Source organism: Helianthus annuus, chromosome 14, assembly GCF_002127325.2.
Source record: "Helianthus annuus cultivar XRQ/B chromosome 14, HanXRQr2.0-SUNRISE, whole genome shotgun sequence".
Lineage (NCBI taxonomy): Eukaryota > Viridiplantae > Streptophyta > Magnoliopsida > Asterales > Asteraceae > Helianthus > Helianthus annuus.
This window is the reverse complement of record NC_035446.2, coordinates 61336713-61355635: the sequence shown is the minus strand read 5'-3', so window position 1 is coordinate 61355635 and position 18923 is coordinate 61336713. Positions and strand designations below refer to the sequence as shown.

Sequence of the window (18923 nt, the reverse complement as noted above, 5' to 3'; positions counted from 1 at the left end):
CAATATTTGAATCATGATGTATTTTGATGACTTATGTGGTTGTGGATCGTGGTTAACATTTTAGACAATTGTTATGAATCATGAATTAATTTATATTGAAACAAATAGTGTTGTGGAATCTCTTGAGCAATCTGAATCGCTTAGTGTCGCGCCCCGATGTTTCCACCATCGGTTAGGGTGTGACAGAACCGAGCCATGATAACTCAGGTGAGACTGAGAGATCACCGAGCCAGTGCTTCCCTTTTCTGCGCCATCACAACATTTCAACTAAATTATTGTGTTTCTAGTCCCCGTGAGTGCCTCGAACACCGGTGACTACCCAGAAGAAAGCATCAAGAATACTGTGGTTGTGAAAAAGTCAATCATCTGTCAGGGTTATTATTGGTCAAGTAAAGGAAGTGATGATCCGGAAACACCTGAGACATATTGATATTTAAATTAACTTCTGCTTTTTGTGTTGTAACAAATATTTACTTGCATCCACTTCAAGGTTTGTTTTTTACTTGTCATATTCTTTCTTTCTTTTTATGCACAGTTACACACCATTTAACTGACATTCATATACACAGGTTTGTTTGAGTTGGATTTCCCAACCCACTCATCTGGAGTTGTGCGATTCCAAATGGGTCATCCAAAATCTTGGAAAGAGTTAAATTGTGATTTCATTCGGTACAAGAATGTGCAGATGACAAGTTCATTTCGACATATACGTCACCAATGTTACCTGCAGCACAAGTGAGTCCGTTTTTCATTTATTATTACTCTCAGAAAGGCATCATTTCAGCTATGAAAACCCAAAAGTACATACGGAAGGGCCACCCGACTATTCTAGCTCTCGTTATCGATATCAACTTGAGGAGAAAAAGATCAAAGACATTCTAGTCGTTCATGACTTTTCGGATGTTTTTCCCGAGGAACTTCCAGGACTACCTCCACGTCGACAGGTGTAATTTCAGATTGAACTTACACCTGGAGCAGCTCCGATTGCTCGTGCTCCTTATCGTCTTGCACCGGTATAGTTGCAAGAACTGTCCAATCAACTTCAAGAACTGTTGGATAGAGGTTTTATCCGACCTAGTTCTTCGCCATGGGGAGCCCTAGTGCTATTCATGAAGAAGAAAGATGGGTCTTTCCGCATATGTATTGACTATCATAAACTCAACAAGGTGACGGTCAAGAATCGTTATCCTCTTCCTCGTATTGACAACCTCTTTGACCAGTTGCAATGGTCAAGTTTCTACTCGAAAATCAATCTAAGATCAGGCTATCATCAGATGAGTGTCCGAGAGGAAGATGTTCCCAAAACAGCTTTCCGAACGCAGTACGACCACTACGAGTTTTTGATTATGCCATTCGGGTTAACTAGCGCACCAGCGGTCTTCATGGATCTTATGAGCCGAATGTGCAAACCATATCTTGACGACTTCGTCATCGTGTTTATCGATGACATCTTAATCTATTCTAAGAGCAAGGGGAAGCATGAACAGCACTTGCGTCTTATCTTGGAACTCCCAAGGAAGGAGCAGCTCTACGTGAAATCCTCTAAGTGTGAATTTTGGATTAGAGAAGTACACTTCCTTGGTCACCTGGTCAACGTGGCAGGAATACATGTTGACCCAACTAAAATCGATTCTATCAAGAATTAGGCGGCACCCAAGACTCCTATGGAGATGCGACAATTTCTTGGTCTCGCGGGATACTATCGTAGATTCATCGAGGGATATTCGAAAATCACTCAACCTCTTATTGCTATAACTCAGAAAGGCGTTACTTATTCGTGGGGAGCAAACCAGGAGAATGCCTTTCAGCTTTTGAAACAAAAACTCTGCAGTGCTCCGATATTGTCCTTACCCGAGGGTAATCGCCATGTAATCCTGTCCACGTAAGGTTGGTTGTGACATGTAGGATCAGAAACTAACTCTGTTAGTAATGAGTTAACAGAGTGGTGCCAACACAAACTAAAAGTCAAGTTGGAGGTGCCGGTCGTCAAAGTGTTAGTTGGGGGTGGCAACGGCCAAAGGCCGATAGTTGGGGGTGATAAAATCCAATAACCCTTATTTTTATATTACTTTTAGTGTTAAAACCTCTAGATTACCATACACAATTAATAACATGCTTATTTTTATTGTCATTTCAATGTGCATTTTTTGGACAATTGATACCGGTATACGATCATGATTTGTTTAAAGTACGACGTACTTTTGCGTCGTTAAGTTTCGATATTCAAAGCTGAGTCGCAACTACAATGAACCAAACACATGTAGATATTGGTTTTTGTTAATGGTACTGTAGGATCGTTTTCAGACCCAAACGAGTCGATCAGAAGAGGTCTTCACCAATACAAAAGGCGGAAACAAATGTATCGGTGTTATTTCAGCTGAATTGCATGAGAAATTACTTTAAACTGTCTTTTGATTGATATTAGATCGATTACAATGTTGTAGACACTTCGACAGAGCTTCGTCGTCAGAACTAATTTCGTTACAAATGAAATGGCACATCAGGTATTTATAGGGTTGGTAATTTCGCTTGAAACAGTCCAAGCGAAATCTAATTTCGCACGAAATTAACTCAAGCGAAATTATGTCCAAGCGAAATCATAATTTCGTGCGGAATTACCTAATTTCGTATGAAATGACTACTGTGTCATTTAATGCGAAATTCCCATAAAACCATTTCTCTTTTTCCGTGCCCTAAACTAAATAATACAATACAAGAATCGATACAAGACGAAGTCAACAGACGTATGCACCAACAGACTCCCCCTCGGATGTTGACGAGTCTTCAGTGTTGAGTCTTCGGTTGTCAAATCTTCAGTCTTTATCAATCTGCACACTCTCTCCAAAGATTCTCCATTGTAAGCATCCTCAATCAATTTCTTTTTCTTTCTTCCAGAATCTCAATCTTGCTCTATGCTTCTCTTGATTATGTCTCTTGATTCCTTAAGATTATCAGCATCAGCAGCTTGTGAACTTCAGGATTTGAACCTGGCTTTCTTCATCTTCAGACTCCCTCTCGGTGTCTTCAGACTCCCCCTTTCAATATGCTGGGATCGCAATCTGGAATTCACCATCTTCAGGTATCAGAACCTGACTCTAATCAATCTTTATACCTGCATATACTCTACCACAAACATAAGTTTCACAAAAGAAAATTTTCAAACTCAGAACCCACTAACATGAATTATTCAAAATGATTTATACTCTGATGAACTACTTTGTAGGAAAAATATTCTTTTATACTCATTCTCCCAAACCTGTTCATCATGTTTAGCACTTGGAACTTCGAAAATCAGTTCTTCAACATCAGTTGTCGAAAATATTTTTGTATTTTCAAAAAATTTATGCTAAAACACGCTTAAAATCTTTTTGAATTTTTGAAATTATTGAAATGCAGTAAAGAATTATTTACAGACAACAGACAATCTTTTTGTGAGTTTGTGTAAGAGGATCAAATCAGTTTCTGAGACAAAACACCAACACCGTTAAGCTTTAGACATTTTAAGTTCTAAATGATTCACGTAGATTGTCAGTATACTGATCCACTTAAATTTTTACACAAAGTTCAACTGTTTCGAGATACGAATTAGTGTTTTAAGGCACTTAAACTTATTCGCGTGTCTCACCTCAGAATATACTCCCGTATCCAGACTTCTATATTCAGTCTTACAGGTGAATGTACACTAGTGATATCTGTAAATGGTAATGCGAAACCGTGAGAGCTCAGGCTAGAACTTCCATTAATACAAGAGATGACGACTCGACTTTAGGTGTGTCCCGTTTGGGGATCTTTTCTTCAACAGCACATGATTAGCATTTTTCAATGTTTCATCATTTTTATGCTAAGGGCTGGCTTTAGAATTAAAGGTTTTTTAAAGTATTATACGAGGACTAGGCTATTGCTCCCACAAAATCAGAAGTCCTGGTATAATACCCCAAATATCACCACGCACAAAGACCTAGTATGTCAGAAATAGTAAATCTTTCAAACAAGATTTCGGTGGTTACCCATATATCCGAGAGATGTTCCCCACGATATAAGTAAGTATTTTGAATTTAGATTTATATCTCAAAAACACTCTACTAAATGTAAAAACCTACTGACACATCCGCAGTGAGATCGTTTATTACATTTGACTTTACAATTAGCGTGTTGTGATAGTCCACTGATGTACTATCATTTCCTCTTTTTCACACTAAAACTCTTTTTGAATTTTTTAATGTTTTTGATATTTTTTCAAATTTTCGAAATTTTCTAAAATTTTTACTCCCCCTAAAATCAAAATATGTTTCAATTTTGATTTTCTGGGAAAATTTGAAAATAAACTGTACAAGAACGTGACAAACTGATATGCATTGCTTCAAATCGTCATCCACTAGGCATAAACAATCAGAACTCCCCCTTACAACAAACTATTTTCCCATTATGATTTCAAAACACTTAAGTTTGTTTTAATCAAAATGGTTTTTCCGGAAAATAAGTTTTGTTGATTTCATAAACCACTTGTAGGTTAGGGGATTACTTCATCACTTTGTTTTTCCTCCTTTAGTATGAAAGTGAAATCAAGTTCAACTTAACGACCTTGATTTACTACTTGTAGGTGACAACCCTCTTTACTACCACTTGTATGTTCACTTAAACAAACATTGTCAAGAATGATGTCGATTCCTGCTCCACGATTACCAACTTGGGAGCTCCGGCAAGTCAGGTTTTTATTCTTCGAAAAATATTGACACCCAGGCCTGACCATCCTTAGGTGTAATTTTCTCTTTTTCACTGTCACTTTCAACAGACTTGTGAACATTCTTTTTGGAAGCATAGAATTCTTTCACTCCTTTGGCCTTACCATTGACCATTTTTCCAAAAATGTGTTTCACATTTCCGTTGAAAGTCTTTTCAACATCAAACTTATTCTTTTCAGAATAAAATTGATTTGAAATTTCAACTTTCCCAACTTTTTGTTTAAAATTATCAGCCCGCAATGATGGAAAGTTTACATCATCCAATGGCGGTAGTGATTTCTCACTTTTCACAACAATCTGTGGCTCCTCTGATTTTGTGGAATCAGATTCATCACCTGAACTGTCACTTGAATTCTTAACAACCCATTTTTGATTGTTAAGTTTCTCTTTTCTTTTAAAAACATTCTTTGAACATTCACCAATTTCAAATTTTGAATCTATGAAAATTTTAGATCTTTCAATTGGTGGTTCAAATTCAACCATTTTTCCTTTAAGTTTATTAGAGACTTCCTGTTTTGTTTGTATTGCCTTTGGATAATTCCTTGCAATATGACCAACTGTTTTACACTGAAAACAGATTCTTGTCTCCTTCTTCTGCTGAGCAACACCTTTCTTCATTTCTTCTTGCTTCTTTGCAAGGAATTCTTTGTTCGTCTGCTTCCAGAATGAACTCTTTTCTTCTTTCTCAGCATAGGTACCTGAAACAAATACAGTTTTTGGTTTATAAGTTATCTCATTTTTATAGTTTTTCAATGGAATAAAACCAAGACCTTTCTTTTTAAAATTACCGTTATGATTTGGTTTCTTTTGAAAACCATAACCAGAACCGTAACCCATTTTCTTGTTTATCATTTGTTGAATTCTTGAGGTGTAAGGTTTAGATTTTTTCAAAAGATTTAAATCTTTTATTTCAGAAGTATTAATTTCTGTTATTTTGAAAACCTTTTTGATCATCCCAGTTTTAACACCTCTTATTGGGGAATTTTCATCAGAATATAATTTGTCAGAATCTTTCAAAGTATATGCTACTTTGATCGGTTCGTCATTCAAATTAGCTTTTGATAACAAAAATTCTTTATCATAAACCCGTTTGTCCTTTTTTACTGTTGACTTTGACGTGTTGGACTCAAACTTTGACTCCGACTTGGACTCCTCTGTTTCATCCTTATCCAACACCTGATCGACCACTTTCTTTATTAATTCAGACTCATGATCAGTGTCGGATGATGTGAACGTGACATCAATGTTTTCTGGCAAGTTATCTGACGACTCAGACTCCCACTATAAATTTGTTGCCTTTTTGACTCTTTCTGAATTTGGATTTCAAGGAGAATATCCATTTTCGACCGGGGGTGGACATTTGTTATAGACAACACTTGGTTTCTTACCAGATGTCTTCACTTCATCATCTTTTTTTGTTTCAGAATTCTTCTCTTGAGAAGTCTTTTCTTCTTCAAACGTCTTCAATCCTTCCACTATCGGGTAAATCCTATCAACCACAAAAGTAGAACATGAGTAACTTTTTAACAAACTATTAACTCTCTCAGTTTCAATTCTTTGTGTTTCCAACTTCAATTCAAGCTCAGCACATTTCTCAGTGTAATAGTTGGCATTGTCAAGCTATCTCATGTATGCTCCTTTAAGTGTATTCATTGCTACAGCTTGTTCACTGCTCGACTCGTTGTATTTATTCATCGCTTTGTTCAAGACATCATATGATTCTTTCAGCCTTTTTATGTTGTGTAGCAATTCATTGTTTTGTTTTATCAGAGACTCACAATTCATACACTTCTCAGAAACCTTGACAGCATCAACATCTGTTTTAATTTCAAATTCTGGAATTTCTTTGACTACTCTCACTTGAACTTCTTCTTCAACTTCCTTCTTTTTCTCAGCTACAGCATTTAAACGTTTTCTGATTTTTTCTGCCCAATAGTCATCAGTGTAATCATTGATAACCTGAGCAACAACAGCTTTAGCTTTTAAAATCTCTTTGTCTGGACAAAACTTGTCCCAGCTAAAGTTTTCCCAGCTAAAACCTTCTGGTAATCTCTCATCATCTTGATTTATCAGACAAGCTTTATTGTTAGCTGGAATATATTTATCCCAACTGAAATCCTTTGATGAACTTCCATCATTTTTATTGACCAGACACACGCTCTTTGAATCTTCAATCTCTTTTCTAGCATGTGCAGTTTGTGGCTGTTGTTGTTGATATGGCTATTGAGCAACTTGATGATAAATCGCCTTTCGATAGTAGTCGTTGTTTCCGAAAGGATTTTGAGCTCCGCTTGCTTGGCGATTTGTGCACTCCCTCTTGAAATGCCCATTTTCCCTGCAACAAAAACAAGTGACTTTAGATTTATCAAAGCCTAAAGTAGAAACATTCGCATCACGAAAATCATCTCTTCCCGTAATTTGTTTAAACTTTTCGGCTCTTCTCAACACGCTCGCCAAGCACCACTTTATATCCATCAACTCCATTTCTTCAGCATCTACTTGATCGTAATCCTCTTTTGTGAGCATTGGATTCCCGATTCTCCCTACAACTAAACTACCATAAGATTCAAGTACAGTAACCAACAAAGACATATGGCTTTTAGCTACTTCCTCTGAATAGTTTTGATCATTTTCCAGAGTTAATGCAATGTTGCATTGAAGTACTTTGCCACTCTTTATTGCTGTAAAGTGTGGATCAAACGATGGATACGAAGAAAATCCCATCTTGCTACTTGATCCTTGAGATGACTTGTCAGAAGAACCCGTTGCATTAAAAGCAGTTTCAACTTTTGGAGATATATTGGTTTTATCATTAACACCACTTTTGTAATACAACCCAATATCTTGTTCTCCATCATAGTTCTTCATTCTAGAAATTTTCCTTTGTTCCATCTCTTGAGCTTCAAGATGTTTAATAAACTCGCTCAGCGTGATGTCGTTAAAATCTTGTTTATTCTTCAACATCATCAGATACGTCCCCTAAACATCATGTGGCAACGCATCAGCCAGCTTTCAATCAACTCATCTTTATCTTTGTTGATGCCCAATCTTTTCATATTCTTCAACAAATTGCAGTATCTCTCAATGATCTGCTTGGTGCTTTCATTTCTTAAACCTCAGAACAAATCGAATTCCTTCTTCATAAGCGACTTTTTGTTCTTTAGCATATCATCACTTCCAAGAAACTTTGATTCTAGTTCATTCCATATCGAACATGCACTTCCATTGTGTTGAAGTAAAATCAAGATGTCTTCTTTAATCGCTTGCTGCAACAAACTAACCATCAATTTCTCATCTTTGTATTTCTTTTTCTCCTCAGCACTCAATTCTCTAATTGGTATTTTCACATTGTTGTTCCCGATTGGTCTAGTATATTGTACTTCAGTATGTTCCCATGCATCTAAGTGATATGCTTCAACCCAATTACCAAAACGTTCAGCCCATCCACTAAAATCATCAATGTCCATAAGCTTAGGCGGTTTTTGTGTTGTTCCTGTTTCATTTTCAAGCAACGTACTCTGAATAATTGTCATCGGACTAGCAAAGGCATTATAAAACTCGTTCTCCATGATTTGGTTTACACCAATTCACAAACAATCTATTTCAAATGAAATACTTTCTTCACACAAAATTACTTTTCAAGCAAAATACCACCCAAACGAAATGCCTTTTCACTCGAAATAACCCTCTGAAACGAAATTACTATGAAGTTTCACACGAAATTACCCCTTGGAGCGAAATTAGCTTCAAACGAAATTAGTGATTTCGTTCGAGCCGATCAAACGAAATATAATTTCATGCGGAATTAACTTGATTTCAAACGAAATCAAGTAACTAGAAACGAAATCTAATTTTGTATGAGATTTTCACACGAAATAGCGGATTCAAACGAAAACAAGACTAATTCTGTGCGAAATTACAGCAATTGTTCGAACGAAATAATATCAATTTTCAAACGAAATTAAACTTTCGAACTGTTTTAAGCCGAATTAATGTCTGAAACTAAGGGTTTGTTAAAACACTGTTACGCACATTATATGTAAAACTCAAGACATTTTGACCGTGAAATCAAGTTTAATTGTGAAAAGGTGTAGAAATCAGAAATTGCAACTGAAATGGTAAGAACTCTTCCTCCTGAGCTCTGATACCACTTGTAGGATCGTTTTCAGACCCAAACGAGTCGATCAGAAGAGGACTTCACCAATACAAAAGGCGGAAACAGATGTATCGGTGTTATTTCAGCTGAATTGCACGAGAAATTACTTTAAACTATCTTCTGATTGATATTAGATCGATTACAATTCTGTAGACACTTCGACAGAGCTTCGCTGTCGGAACTAATTTCGTTACAAATGAAATGGCACATCAGGTATTTATAGGGTTGGTAATTTCGCTTGAAACAGTCCAAGCGAAATCTAATTTCGCACGAAATTAACTCAAGCAAAATTATGTCCAAGCGAAATCATAATTTCGTGCGGAATTACCTAATTTCGTATGAAATGACTACTGAGTCATTTCATGTGAAATTTCCATAAAACCATTTCTCTTTTTCCGTGCCCTGAACTAACTAATACAATACAAGACTCGATACAAGACGAAGTCGACAGACATATGCACCAATAGGTACGGCCTTTTTTTGTTTTCTTTATCCTTTGTCATAGTGTGCAATATTGATCGAACTTTCACTGCGTCCCCGTCGTAACGCTATTTAGATTAAAGTCTTCATGATCTATATTAACTAACCCCTTCAAAATACCATGTAACAAATTTAACTCTCTTTTTTTATTCAACCTATTATAGTTAAAGCCTAAAGATGATGTTTACTTATTAATGTTGTCGTTTAGATTAAAGCCTAAATGGACTAATAATAATCTATCGATATACCACACAACATGTGCATCCTCGCCAACAACCTCCTATGACTCCGCCGTGAAGCGCATGCTCAAATACAAGTTATAGAACAATAATTTAGAATACAAAAATTTGAGGAAAAGAAAGTCCACCTAAATATGTCATAACAACCAATAGAGATGAGCATAATAACCGGCTCCAAACCCGACCCGGTAGACCCGAGCTGGAACCGGTTCCAGTTCCTACCCGCCTTATTGAAGTACCGGTTCCGGGTAAAAAAAACACGTAGGTTCTTACCCGGTTCCACTTTTTATAAAAGAATGATACGTACCCGGTTCCTACCCGGAACCGGTTCCTCGGTAACCAATTGAGACCCGATGCATTAAATTCTAGACGATGTTACGGTGGAATCGATTCCTAGCTGTTTCAACCAATCTTTTTATACAACATAAAGTTTTTATTAAAACCGGTTAGATTACATTAAATCCAACATTACATAAAACACTAAACATTCGAAAAACCGGTTCCGGATGTTCCACCGGCTTCATTTTTCTTCGCCTTTGTAACCGGACAATGACGATCGGTGTGTTTTTTTAGCGTCGAGTTGGCCGTAGCCTTCATGAACTTGCCGCAAGATTTGCACTGTGCCATCTTATGGCTATCGCTCATTAAGCACAAATCAAATTGCTTCCAAACTTGGGGGTTTCTTTTGGTTTCCAAAACCATGACTACTTCATCGTTGCACGCCATAACGAGCTATGAAGATATAGATTAGGTGTAACTTGAAACCGATTTATGTATTTTTTTTAGTAGGAGTAAGTTATGTTTGAAGGTGATACGTGTATATATATATATATAGGACAAAGATCCGTTAGGAACCACCCTTTATTGCGAGAACCGCGAGAACCAATGTGAACACATGGCAAACTTGTAATTATACTATACTGTATCATAAATACACGCGCGTCCTTCAATTTATATACAGGTTCTGTAAGTGTTCCCCTGTTTTTAGGGTTTCATCAATTCACATCGTTCCCAATCCATAATCGATCCACAATCGGCATCATCACAATCGGCATCAGCACAATCGGCATCAGCAACATCGATACATTGACACGATGGCGTGAACCCGCTGTTCACGGCGGCGTACAGGTGTGTACGATTGTCTTACGGCAGGAAAAGACGGTCACTCCCATCTATTTCACGGTGGAGGCGTTCGGTATAATGATTAGGGCTACATATAGTGTCTTCTGATTCATCCCGTGTTAACCCTAACGCATATGATGATCATCATCCAACAATTTTTGAATATCATCCTCATACACCTGATGCAAAACATCAGCAATTACAGTTCATTCAGTTTGATACTAAAGGTATTCCATGTCCGTTTTATGTAAATTGTGATTTTTTTCAATGATATACACGTTTGCAACATGCTCACAGTTATATTATGTTGTAAATAATGATTACTCAAGAATATATGCACATGTGCATTATGTTGACTGCATCGTATTATAATTTATGTTACATTACAAATTTATGCACATGTGCATTATGATGAAAAATAACTTATGACATTATATATTATCTGACAATGCACATGTGCATTTTGGTTACAATTTTAATATTCACCTGTTCATCATGTTGACCTTTATTTATTTATTATTTTCTCAGGAACAATTACGGCTGCTATACATTCTATGCCCAATGGCACCCCATATTAGATAGGTGAAGTTGATATTGAATACATTTTTGTTATAACCAGTGTGGCATTTGTTGTAATTATATTATGTTTATAAAAAACACACACGTTCTGTTTTTTTTTCTTATGTCATTGTTATCTCTATTTTAGGGTTTCACTAGTTCACCAGCACCAGGTCATGGTCTTTACACTCGGCTAGGAGGCATTCACAACGGTTCACGGCGGCGGAGAGCCGTGCACGGTGGTTTTCATGGCATATAGATAGTCGTATTCATGTATTTCACGGCGGTTGCAGTCGGCATGATGTTTACAGCGGCATATGGCGCCTTCTGATTCATCCCGTGTCGATCCTCGTATATCCGATGAACCTCCTCATATATTGTCTAAATATCATCCTCATACAACATCTGATTCCGACTTTGGTGGTCCATCTGTTGTCAATACCGTTGATAGTCACAGAATTATGTCTAAAACTGTTGTAAGTCGACATACACTTCATGTTTTTGAAATTCATACTCTTTACTCTATGTCTACATCACTTTGGCTGGTACGACACCTGCAAATACAGAACATCAAGAGTTGCAATTCATTCGATTTGTGACTAAAGGTATTATACTTTGTAAAATGATATCGTATTAAATGATATGCACATGTGCATTATATTGAATGTAAATGATGTTATATTAAATTATATGCACATGTGCATTGTGTTGATTGTAAATGATGTTCTATTAACTTATACGAACATGTGCATTATGTTGAAAATTAGACTATGTCGTTGATGTATAGATTCTATTTATGTATGGATTCTGAACAGGTGCCTTATGTATTACTATCCAATTATGTACAGAATGGCAATAGAAGAACAAGCTGACAACCAGGGAGGCACGGGTAGAGTTTATGCATCATCTTTTGGCGTCGCTGAGAAACAACAGAATGAAGACGGGTCAATATGGGTGGGGTTGGCACTCGGAAAATAAGTCGACTTTTAATGTTAAACCATTAGAGAGGATTTTTGTGTCACAAGTGGGGACCCGTCGAGTGGCTTTGAATACATCCCTACTCTAAATAGAAAGTCTAATCACTAGGAGGACATTGTGATGATGTACAACACTTATGCTACAAAATCTAGATTTTTTTCACACGCAACTACTTATATATTGATTATCACTTGTTTTTGTTTACATTCATTGTTTATACTTATTGTTTATCTACTTAACGGTGTAATATTCACTGTTTTATTTATGACTGATTAACATAAATTACCAATATGTCCACTATTTCAACACATGCACATGTGCATTACCCAACGCGTGCATTTTCAACATTGAAACCGTAGTAGCATCTAAACTTATCGATGCACTGTTTCTAATGTCTTTATGTTTTAAGTGCATGTACTCCATTTTCAATCTACCTATTATACATTGCAACGTATACATTATACACATGTGCATTTCCCACCATATACTATGTCAAACAACATTATACATTAATACCGTTATGTTATGCACATGTGCATTGCCAACATAAATTATGCTACACATTATATCACATCAATAGGTGCCTGGGCATTTCCAACATATATTATACCAGACACCATACAACATTGTAAACTACATATCCTATACCAAACACCATCATGAATTACCACGATGCATCATAATATATAAATATGCACATGTGCATAGGCAACACAATCATTCATGTCACAATATTTCACACTTGTGTATTTCTAACATATACTATACCAACCACCATATAACATTTGAAAACGTTGTAAACTGAATATAATCATCCGGTAACACATCATATATCACCACTATGCATACTAATTCACCTTATGCACATGTGCATTTCCAACATATAGTATACCATATTACATCAAATTATGGAATTAACGATCACATGGTTGTCATCGTCCAATAAACAAATATAAATTATCGTTAAAAGAAAATAACTAACATATAAACCACCATACAAAAAACAACCATAATTTTCAATATAACATCGTTCTATCCAACTTTCTTTCATTAATGTTTTCCACTGTCTTGTCGCCCTTATCATCCATCACATAAGATCCATCACATCGTGCATTCGTCTTCTTGTCCTATTCCTTGCATTTCTTTATCCTTCCGTAACTGCACGCGACATCAAAGAACATCGTTCTACTAAGATTCGTTGTTGTTGGTAGTCTATCCAAAACAAGCCTCCAAACTGATAAATTTATTTTTAGCGGCACCCATCTGTTCCAAAAGAACCCGAAACCATCATTCGGAAACGAATTTTCTTCGATTATCTTCCTGATGTTACGAACTATAAATAACCCTGAGGATTCCGGAGACCACATCCATCTGTCTGGACCTACCTCAAAAGAGACCGCATTCGCTGCATAGGTTAAGTCCGACAACTCAGCCAGTTCAGACGGGTTAAGTTGCAGCCTAGACCATTGGAGATGCAGCATTAGTTGGCCGATTTCTACCCCCATCCGCTCTTGTAAACACGCTGATTTGCGGCGTTCTAGCGCATATAAAAGTGCGTACCTGCTGCACAACGACTGGTCACCCAACCATACTTCCTTCCAGAATCTGAGCCCGCTTAAACAACGACATTAGATCCACCCCCAAACCTGCAAAATCGTTGGAAATATTGGCAATTTGTTTCCATGTACCAGGCGTGGACAATTTAACTGGAATGACCTTATTAACCTATTCTAGCAAATTATGCACATGTGCACATTAAGCGCATTTTCATCAATAACTGACCCTTTTAAACTAATATGGCAAAATATGCATATGTGCATAAGCACTAAACAAACTTTTTCATCACTGTAACGATATGAATTTGTGCATCTATATGCACATGTGCATCACATATTCTTATAATGATGCTTAACATCAATCCATATGTAACATTTAATGTTATGTGCTCAAATTCAATATGCACATATGCATCAATTTAAACAACATCAACAAAATCTAGTTACACAGAATCATATACACGTATATTAAACAAAGCTGTTTATGTTTGCTATGCACATGTGAATCACATGAAACAATAACACCATCATATCCTAATTACACAAAATCACAATAACACCATCATATCCTAATTACACAAAACCACGTATCTTACACAAAACTTCCCAAGTTCACTATGCACATGTGCATTACCTAAAACAACAACACCAGCATTTTCTAATTTCCCAAAATCATATACACATTTCCTAAACAAACCTGCTCAAATTCACTATGCACATGAATGATATTATTAACTTTATTTGGTTCACATATACATACTAGGTTGGCTATGGCACTTTATAAGATCTGTGCGATAACATAACAAGCACAGTTAACAGATCAACGAGTTGAATCACATTCATATAAATCATTGATGGAAATCAAAATTACTGATAAAAAACAGATACCTAAAGAACAATATATATATCTACTGGTAATAATCAGATCCTTACCGATTGGCGACTAATTGAGATTTGGCAGCGATAGCCGATCAGCGATTAATAAACGGACACGATTTCTGATTTCTAGGGCATGTCGAGCTATGGTAATCGATGATTTTGTAATCAATTATTGAATGTAATAACAATCAGTAACCGATGATGAATGATTTTGTTCAATTTGTGCCCTGAATCGACATGATTTCTGATTTCTAGGGCATGTCGAGCAATGGTAATCGATGATTTTGTAATCAATTACTGAATGTAATAACAATCAGTAACCGATGATGAATGATTTTGTTCAATTTGTGCCCTGAATCGTGCCCTAGTTTGTACGATGATACGGTGATGTTGACAATGGAACTCGATGGGCAGAAGATTGTAGACACCGGGAAATCGAATTGCAGAGATTGTAGACACCGTGTTATTAACATTCAATATTTAATTACAATAATACCCCCTGTTCACACTGGTTCTCGCGGTTCTCGCAATAAGGGTGGTTCTCGCATGAACCTTACCCTATATATATATATATATATATATATATACTTGAAACAGATTTAAACGGCCATAAATCGATTTCTAACGGCATTATAGCCGTTGGAATCGATTCCAACAGGTGTTGCAGCTTTTTCTGTAAGTTACCCGAAGGAACCGGTTCCTCCGAGGAAGAAGAGGTGTGTTTGGATTGAAGATGGTTATTGATTTAAAGTTTATTTTTTTAAAGTAAGGGTATTTAGGTCATTTCACACCCACTTAACTGAAAAGACTAACCTCCATCCGCGCCAGGGTCGATCCGAGAACGAAATTGAAAAAGTTGGGGACTATAACTGTAATTTTAGAAAGTTATGGACTAAAGGTGAAAAAAGGTCAAACCACAGGGACTATCCGGGCATTTAACTCATACCAAAATCTTTTAGTCCTAGTTTACGCTATTTACAGAAATGCTCCACCGTAGCTTGAGTTTTCTCACTTTCTTGGTACTATTTTGAACAACTAGTGTCGATTTTTGTCATCTAAGAGCACTTACAAGAGTTTCTCATTTTAAACTAAATGTTTAATTTTTTTTTACTCCATATCAAGATCACCATATCTATATCCTATTTTTATAATTTGAAAAATCGTTACAGTAACTTTTTATATATGAAAAGTTAGTATTCATCCTCTATTATATTATTATGAGTGTATAAAAATAATAATACAATAAAATAAGTGTTTGTGAGCAAGATAAAGACAAAAATAATGGATGTGAATAATGTGATGTAGGAGTTTTTTAAAAATGAAAGATCATTTTAAAAAAAAAATATATATGATTTATAATTAATTATAGTGTAGAAATTGATGGAGTTACTATGAATCACTAGCAACCTTTCAAAAAAAAAATTTCATTTAACTAGGGGTGTTAAAAAAAATCGAAAATCAAACAATATTCGTGACCACAAAAACCCGAATCAAATACAAAACAATATTTGTATTTCGATTGTTTTCTATTTTTCTCCATCAATCCTCAAGTCATTGTGTTCACATGTAAAGAATCTTTTTTTTTTTTTTTTCAACACTTCTATTTTGGCCAAATAAAAAGAATTGAATGAAAGCTGACTATTCAACACCCAACGTTGAATATTTAACACGCATAAAAGGTTGACTTTGCTCACTCATGTTGTCCAAATTTCATCACTTATATTTGTATTTCCTTTCAAGGTTTACTCTACATGCATTTGCTTGAAACACTTGATTTCAGTTAGATTTTTATTTTATTAGTTGATCCACAAATTATTAATGGCCTTCATGAAGGAGTTCCATGATCTTGAAATCCAGCTTGAAGATATAAGATCAGCCACCAACAACTTTGGCGACGAAAACATTATCGGTATTGGTGGTTTTGGAAAGGTCTACAGAGGATCAATCACTCACTCTCACTCTAAGAGGCAAATCATGGCTGCTTTTAAGCGCCTAGATCGTAGATATGGACAGGGAGACCCTGAGTTCTTGAAAGAAATTATGATGCTTTCTCGTTACAAGCATGAACATCTCATATCTCTTCTGGGATTTTGCAAAGATGATGGTGAGAAGATCCTTGTGTACGAGTATGCATCTCATGGTAGTCTTGACCGCCACTTAAGTTCCACTTCTCTCACATGGAGGCAACGCTTAAACATATGCCTTGCGGCCGCAAGGGGAATAAGTTATCTTCATGATCCCAATGGAACACAACAAAGAGTTCTCCATCGTGACATCAAGAGCTCCAATATATTACTGGACGATAATTTGAATGCGTAAGTTTCTGATTTTGGTTTGTCGAAAATAGGCCCCGCTAATCAGCAACACACATTTCTTTTCTCCAATATTGTAGGCACCCCTGGTTACCTAGATCCCCAATATTTGGAAAAGTACTTCCTAACAAAAGAGTCCGATGTATACTCATTTGGTGTGGTCTTATTTGAAGTATTATGTGGGAGATTATGTTTTGAATATAATGACGGTCAGTTCCATAGTTTAGTGCAAAGGTGGAAGCAAAGCTCTGAAGAGAAGAAGCTAGACCATGTTATCTTTCGAGACTTGAAGCAACAAATGGATCCGAGCTCTTTAGAAATATTTTCAAACATTGCATACCAATGCTTGCAGAAAACTTATGAACTACGACCAACTATGGCGCGTGTGGTAGAGGAACTCGAAATCGCACTTGAAATTCAAGAGACTTACGATGTGCCAATGGACTACGAAGAAATGATGGCGACTGCAGTGCCGCCATTGCTCTACAAATCACAAGAGGAATTGAACACGCTTTTCTCGAAAGGGGTCCTCCTTAACATGGGCAAAACGGTACTTAACCATACCTATACTGTTTTAAAACTTCATTTTTTATATCATGCATGATAAGGTGTGATTTCCATATTCATATCATAGCTTAATATGTGTAATTTCAATGGGCAGTGGTTTTCACTCAATAAAAACGGAGAACATTGTGAAATGATATCAGCAGCAGAATGTTTGATTCCTATTGCAAGTATATATCACAAGGATCCATATTCATCTGAATATAACTCAAGGTGATTTGTTCTCTTCCTCCTTTTTGATTCTAAATTTTTGTGCCTATTTCTATACTGTGGCGCAGTGGCGAAGCTTGACCCGAATGACGGGGGGTCAAAAACGTATATACTCAAAAATTTCTATACGAAAACTACATATATAACACTACTGAACGAAAAGTTTGGGAGGGGGCGCTCTTCTATACTTCGCCCCTGCTGTGGCGGAACCAAAACTTTTTAGTCAGGATCATCATCAGGTTCTCATCTCTATAACTAGAGGATCCAACTCATGTTGTTGTTAAATAAAACTCATATTTAATGTATAAAAATCCAACAAATGCTGATGAACTGGGTGAGTAGACTTCTTGACAAACTCATTTTTATGTTTTTGTTCATATATTAATGCACCATTCATTGCTACAGATTTAAAATGGGAAGCTATCTTGCATATAATAGGAAATTTAAAACACGAGTCCGAACCCAGTTCTTGTCACCAAAAACAGTATATGCAGTAAATCTCGTGTTCAAATTTATGAAAAAGAACCCAACAGGCGAACCTCCATATGTAGCACTAGAATACAAATTGGCGGAGAACACAAAATCTTCCATTGTGCAACTTGCAGATGAAAGAGAAGATGGATGGTTAATGGCTAAATTATATGAGCTTACTAGTGATAGTAGAAATGTTGATCTAGAAATTGTATTTGAGAGCTCAAAGAAATATTATTCGTCTGTCTTAGTAATAGAAGGAATCGAGTTTCGGCCCTTGGAGAAAGCTTGACAAAGCTGGCAACTTATCTAGTCTTCATATTACTAGAAAACCATTGTGCATATGAGTTCTTGTAAAAGTTTTGGATAATAAGTTGATTAGAATACACACAAGAGTAGATCTAAATTGATACAAGAGAGGAATGGTGGTTGTATGGAAAAGTACAATATAGGTTCAAGGGTGAATGAAAGTAAGGGCTTTGGGCTCCCTTTTTTCAGGGCCTTCAAATGTGAGTATTGTCTCTAAGGTTTGGTTACTTTTGTCACTTTAGTCCAAAGGATTTCTAAGTTGAACAGGTATGCATTGTCTATCTGGAAAATAATTTATTTTTAAAAGATTTCCAAAGGATCCCAAAAAGGAAGTCATAGTAGTTTAT

General features: G+C 36.3%; 1 protein-coding gene across 1 annotated transcript; it reads left to right on the top strand.

The window, feature by feature from the left end:
* Positions 1 to 16405: 16405 nt before the first annotated feature.
* LOC110940205 (F-box protein At2g02240) lies at positions 16406 to 18764 on the top strand. The gene is made up of 4 exons (XM_022181758.2): positions 16406 to 17025; positions 17103 to 17572; positions 17684 to 17799; positions 18202 to 18764. Exons 1-4 carry the CDS (start codon positions 17022 to 17024, stop codon positions 18557 to 18559), a joined length of 948 nt encoding a protein of 315 aa, XP_022037450.1. The 5' UTR covers positions 16406 to 17021; the 3' UTR covers positions 18560 to 18764.
* Positions 18765 to 18923: the final 159 nt, after the last annotated feature.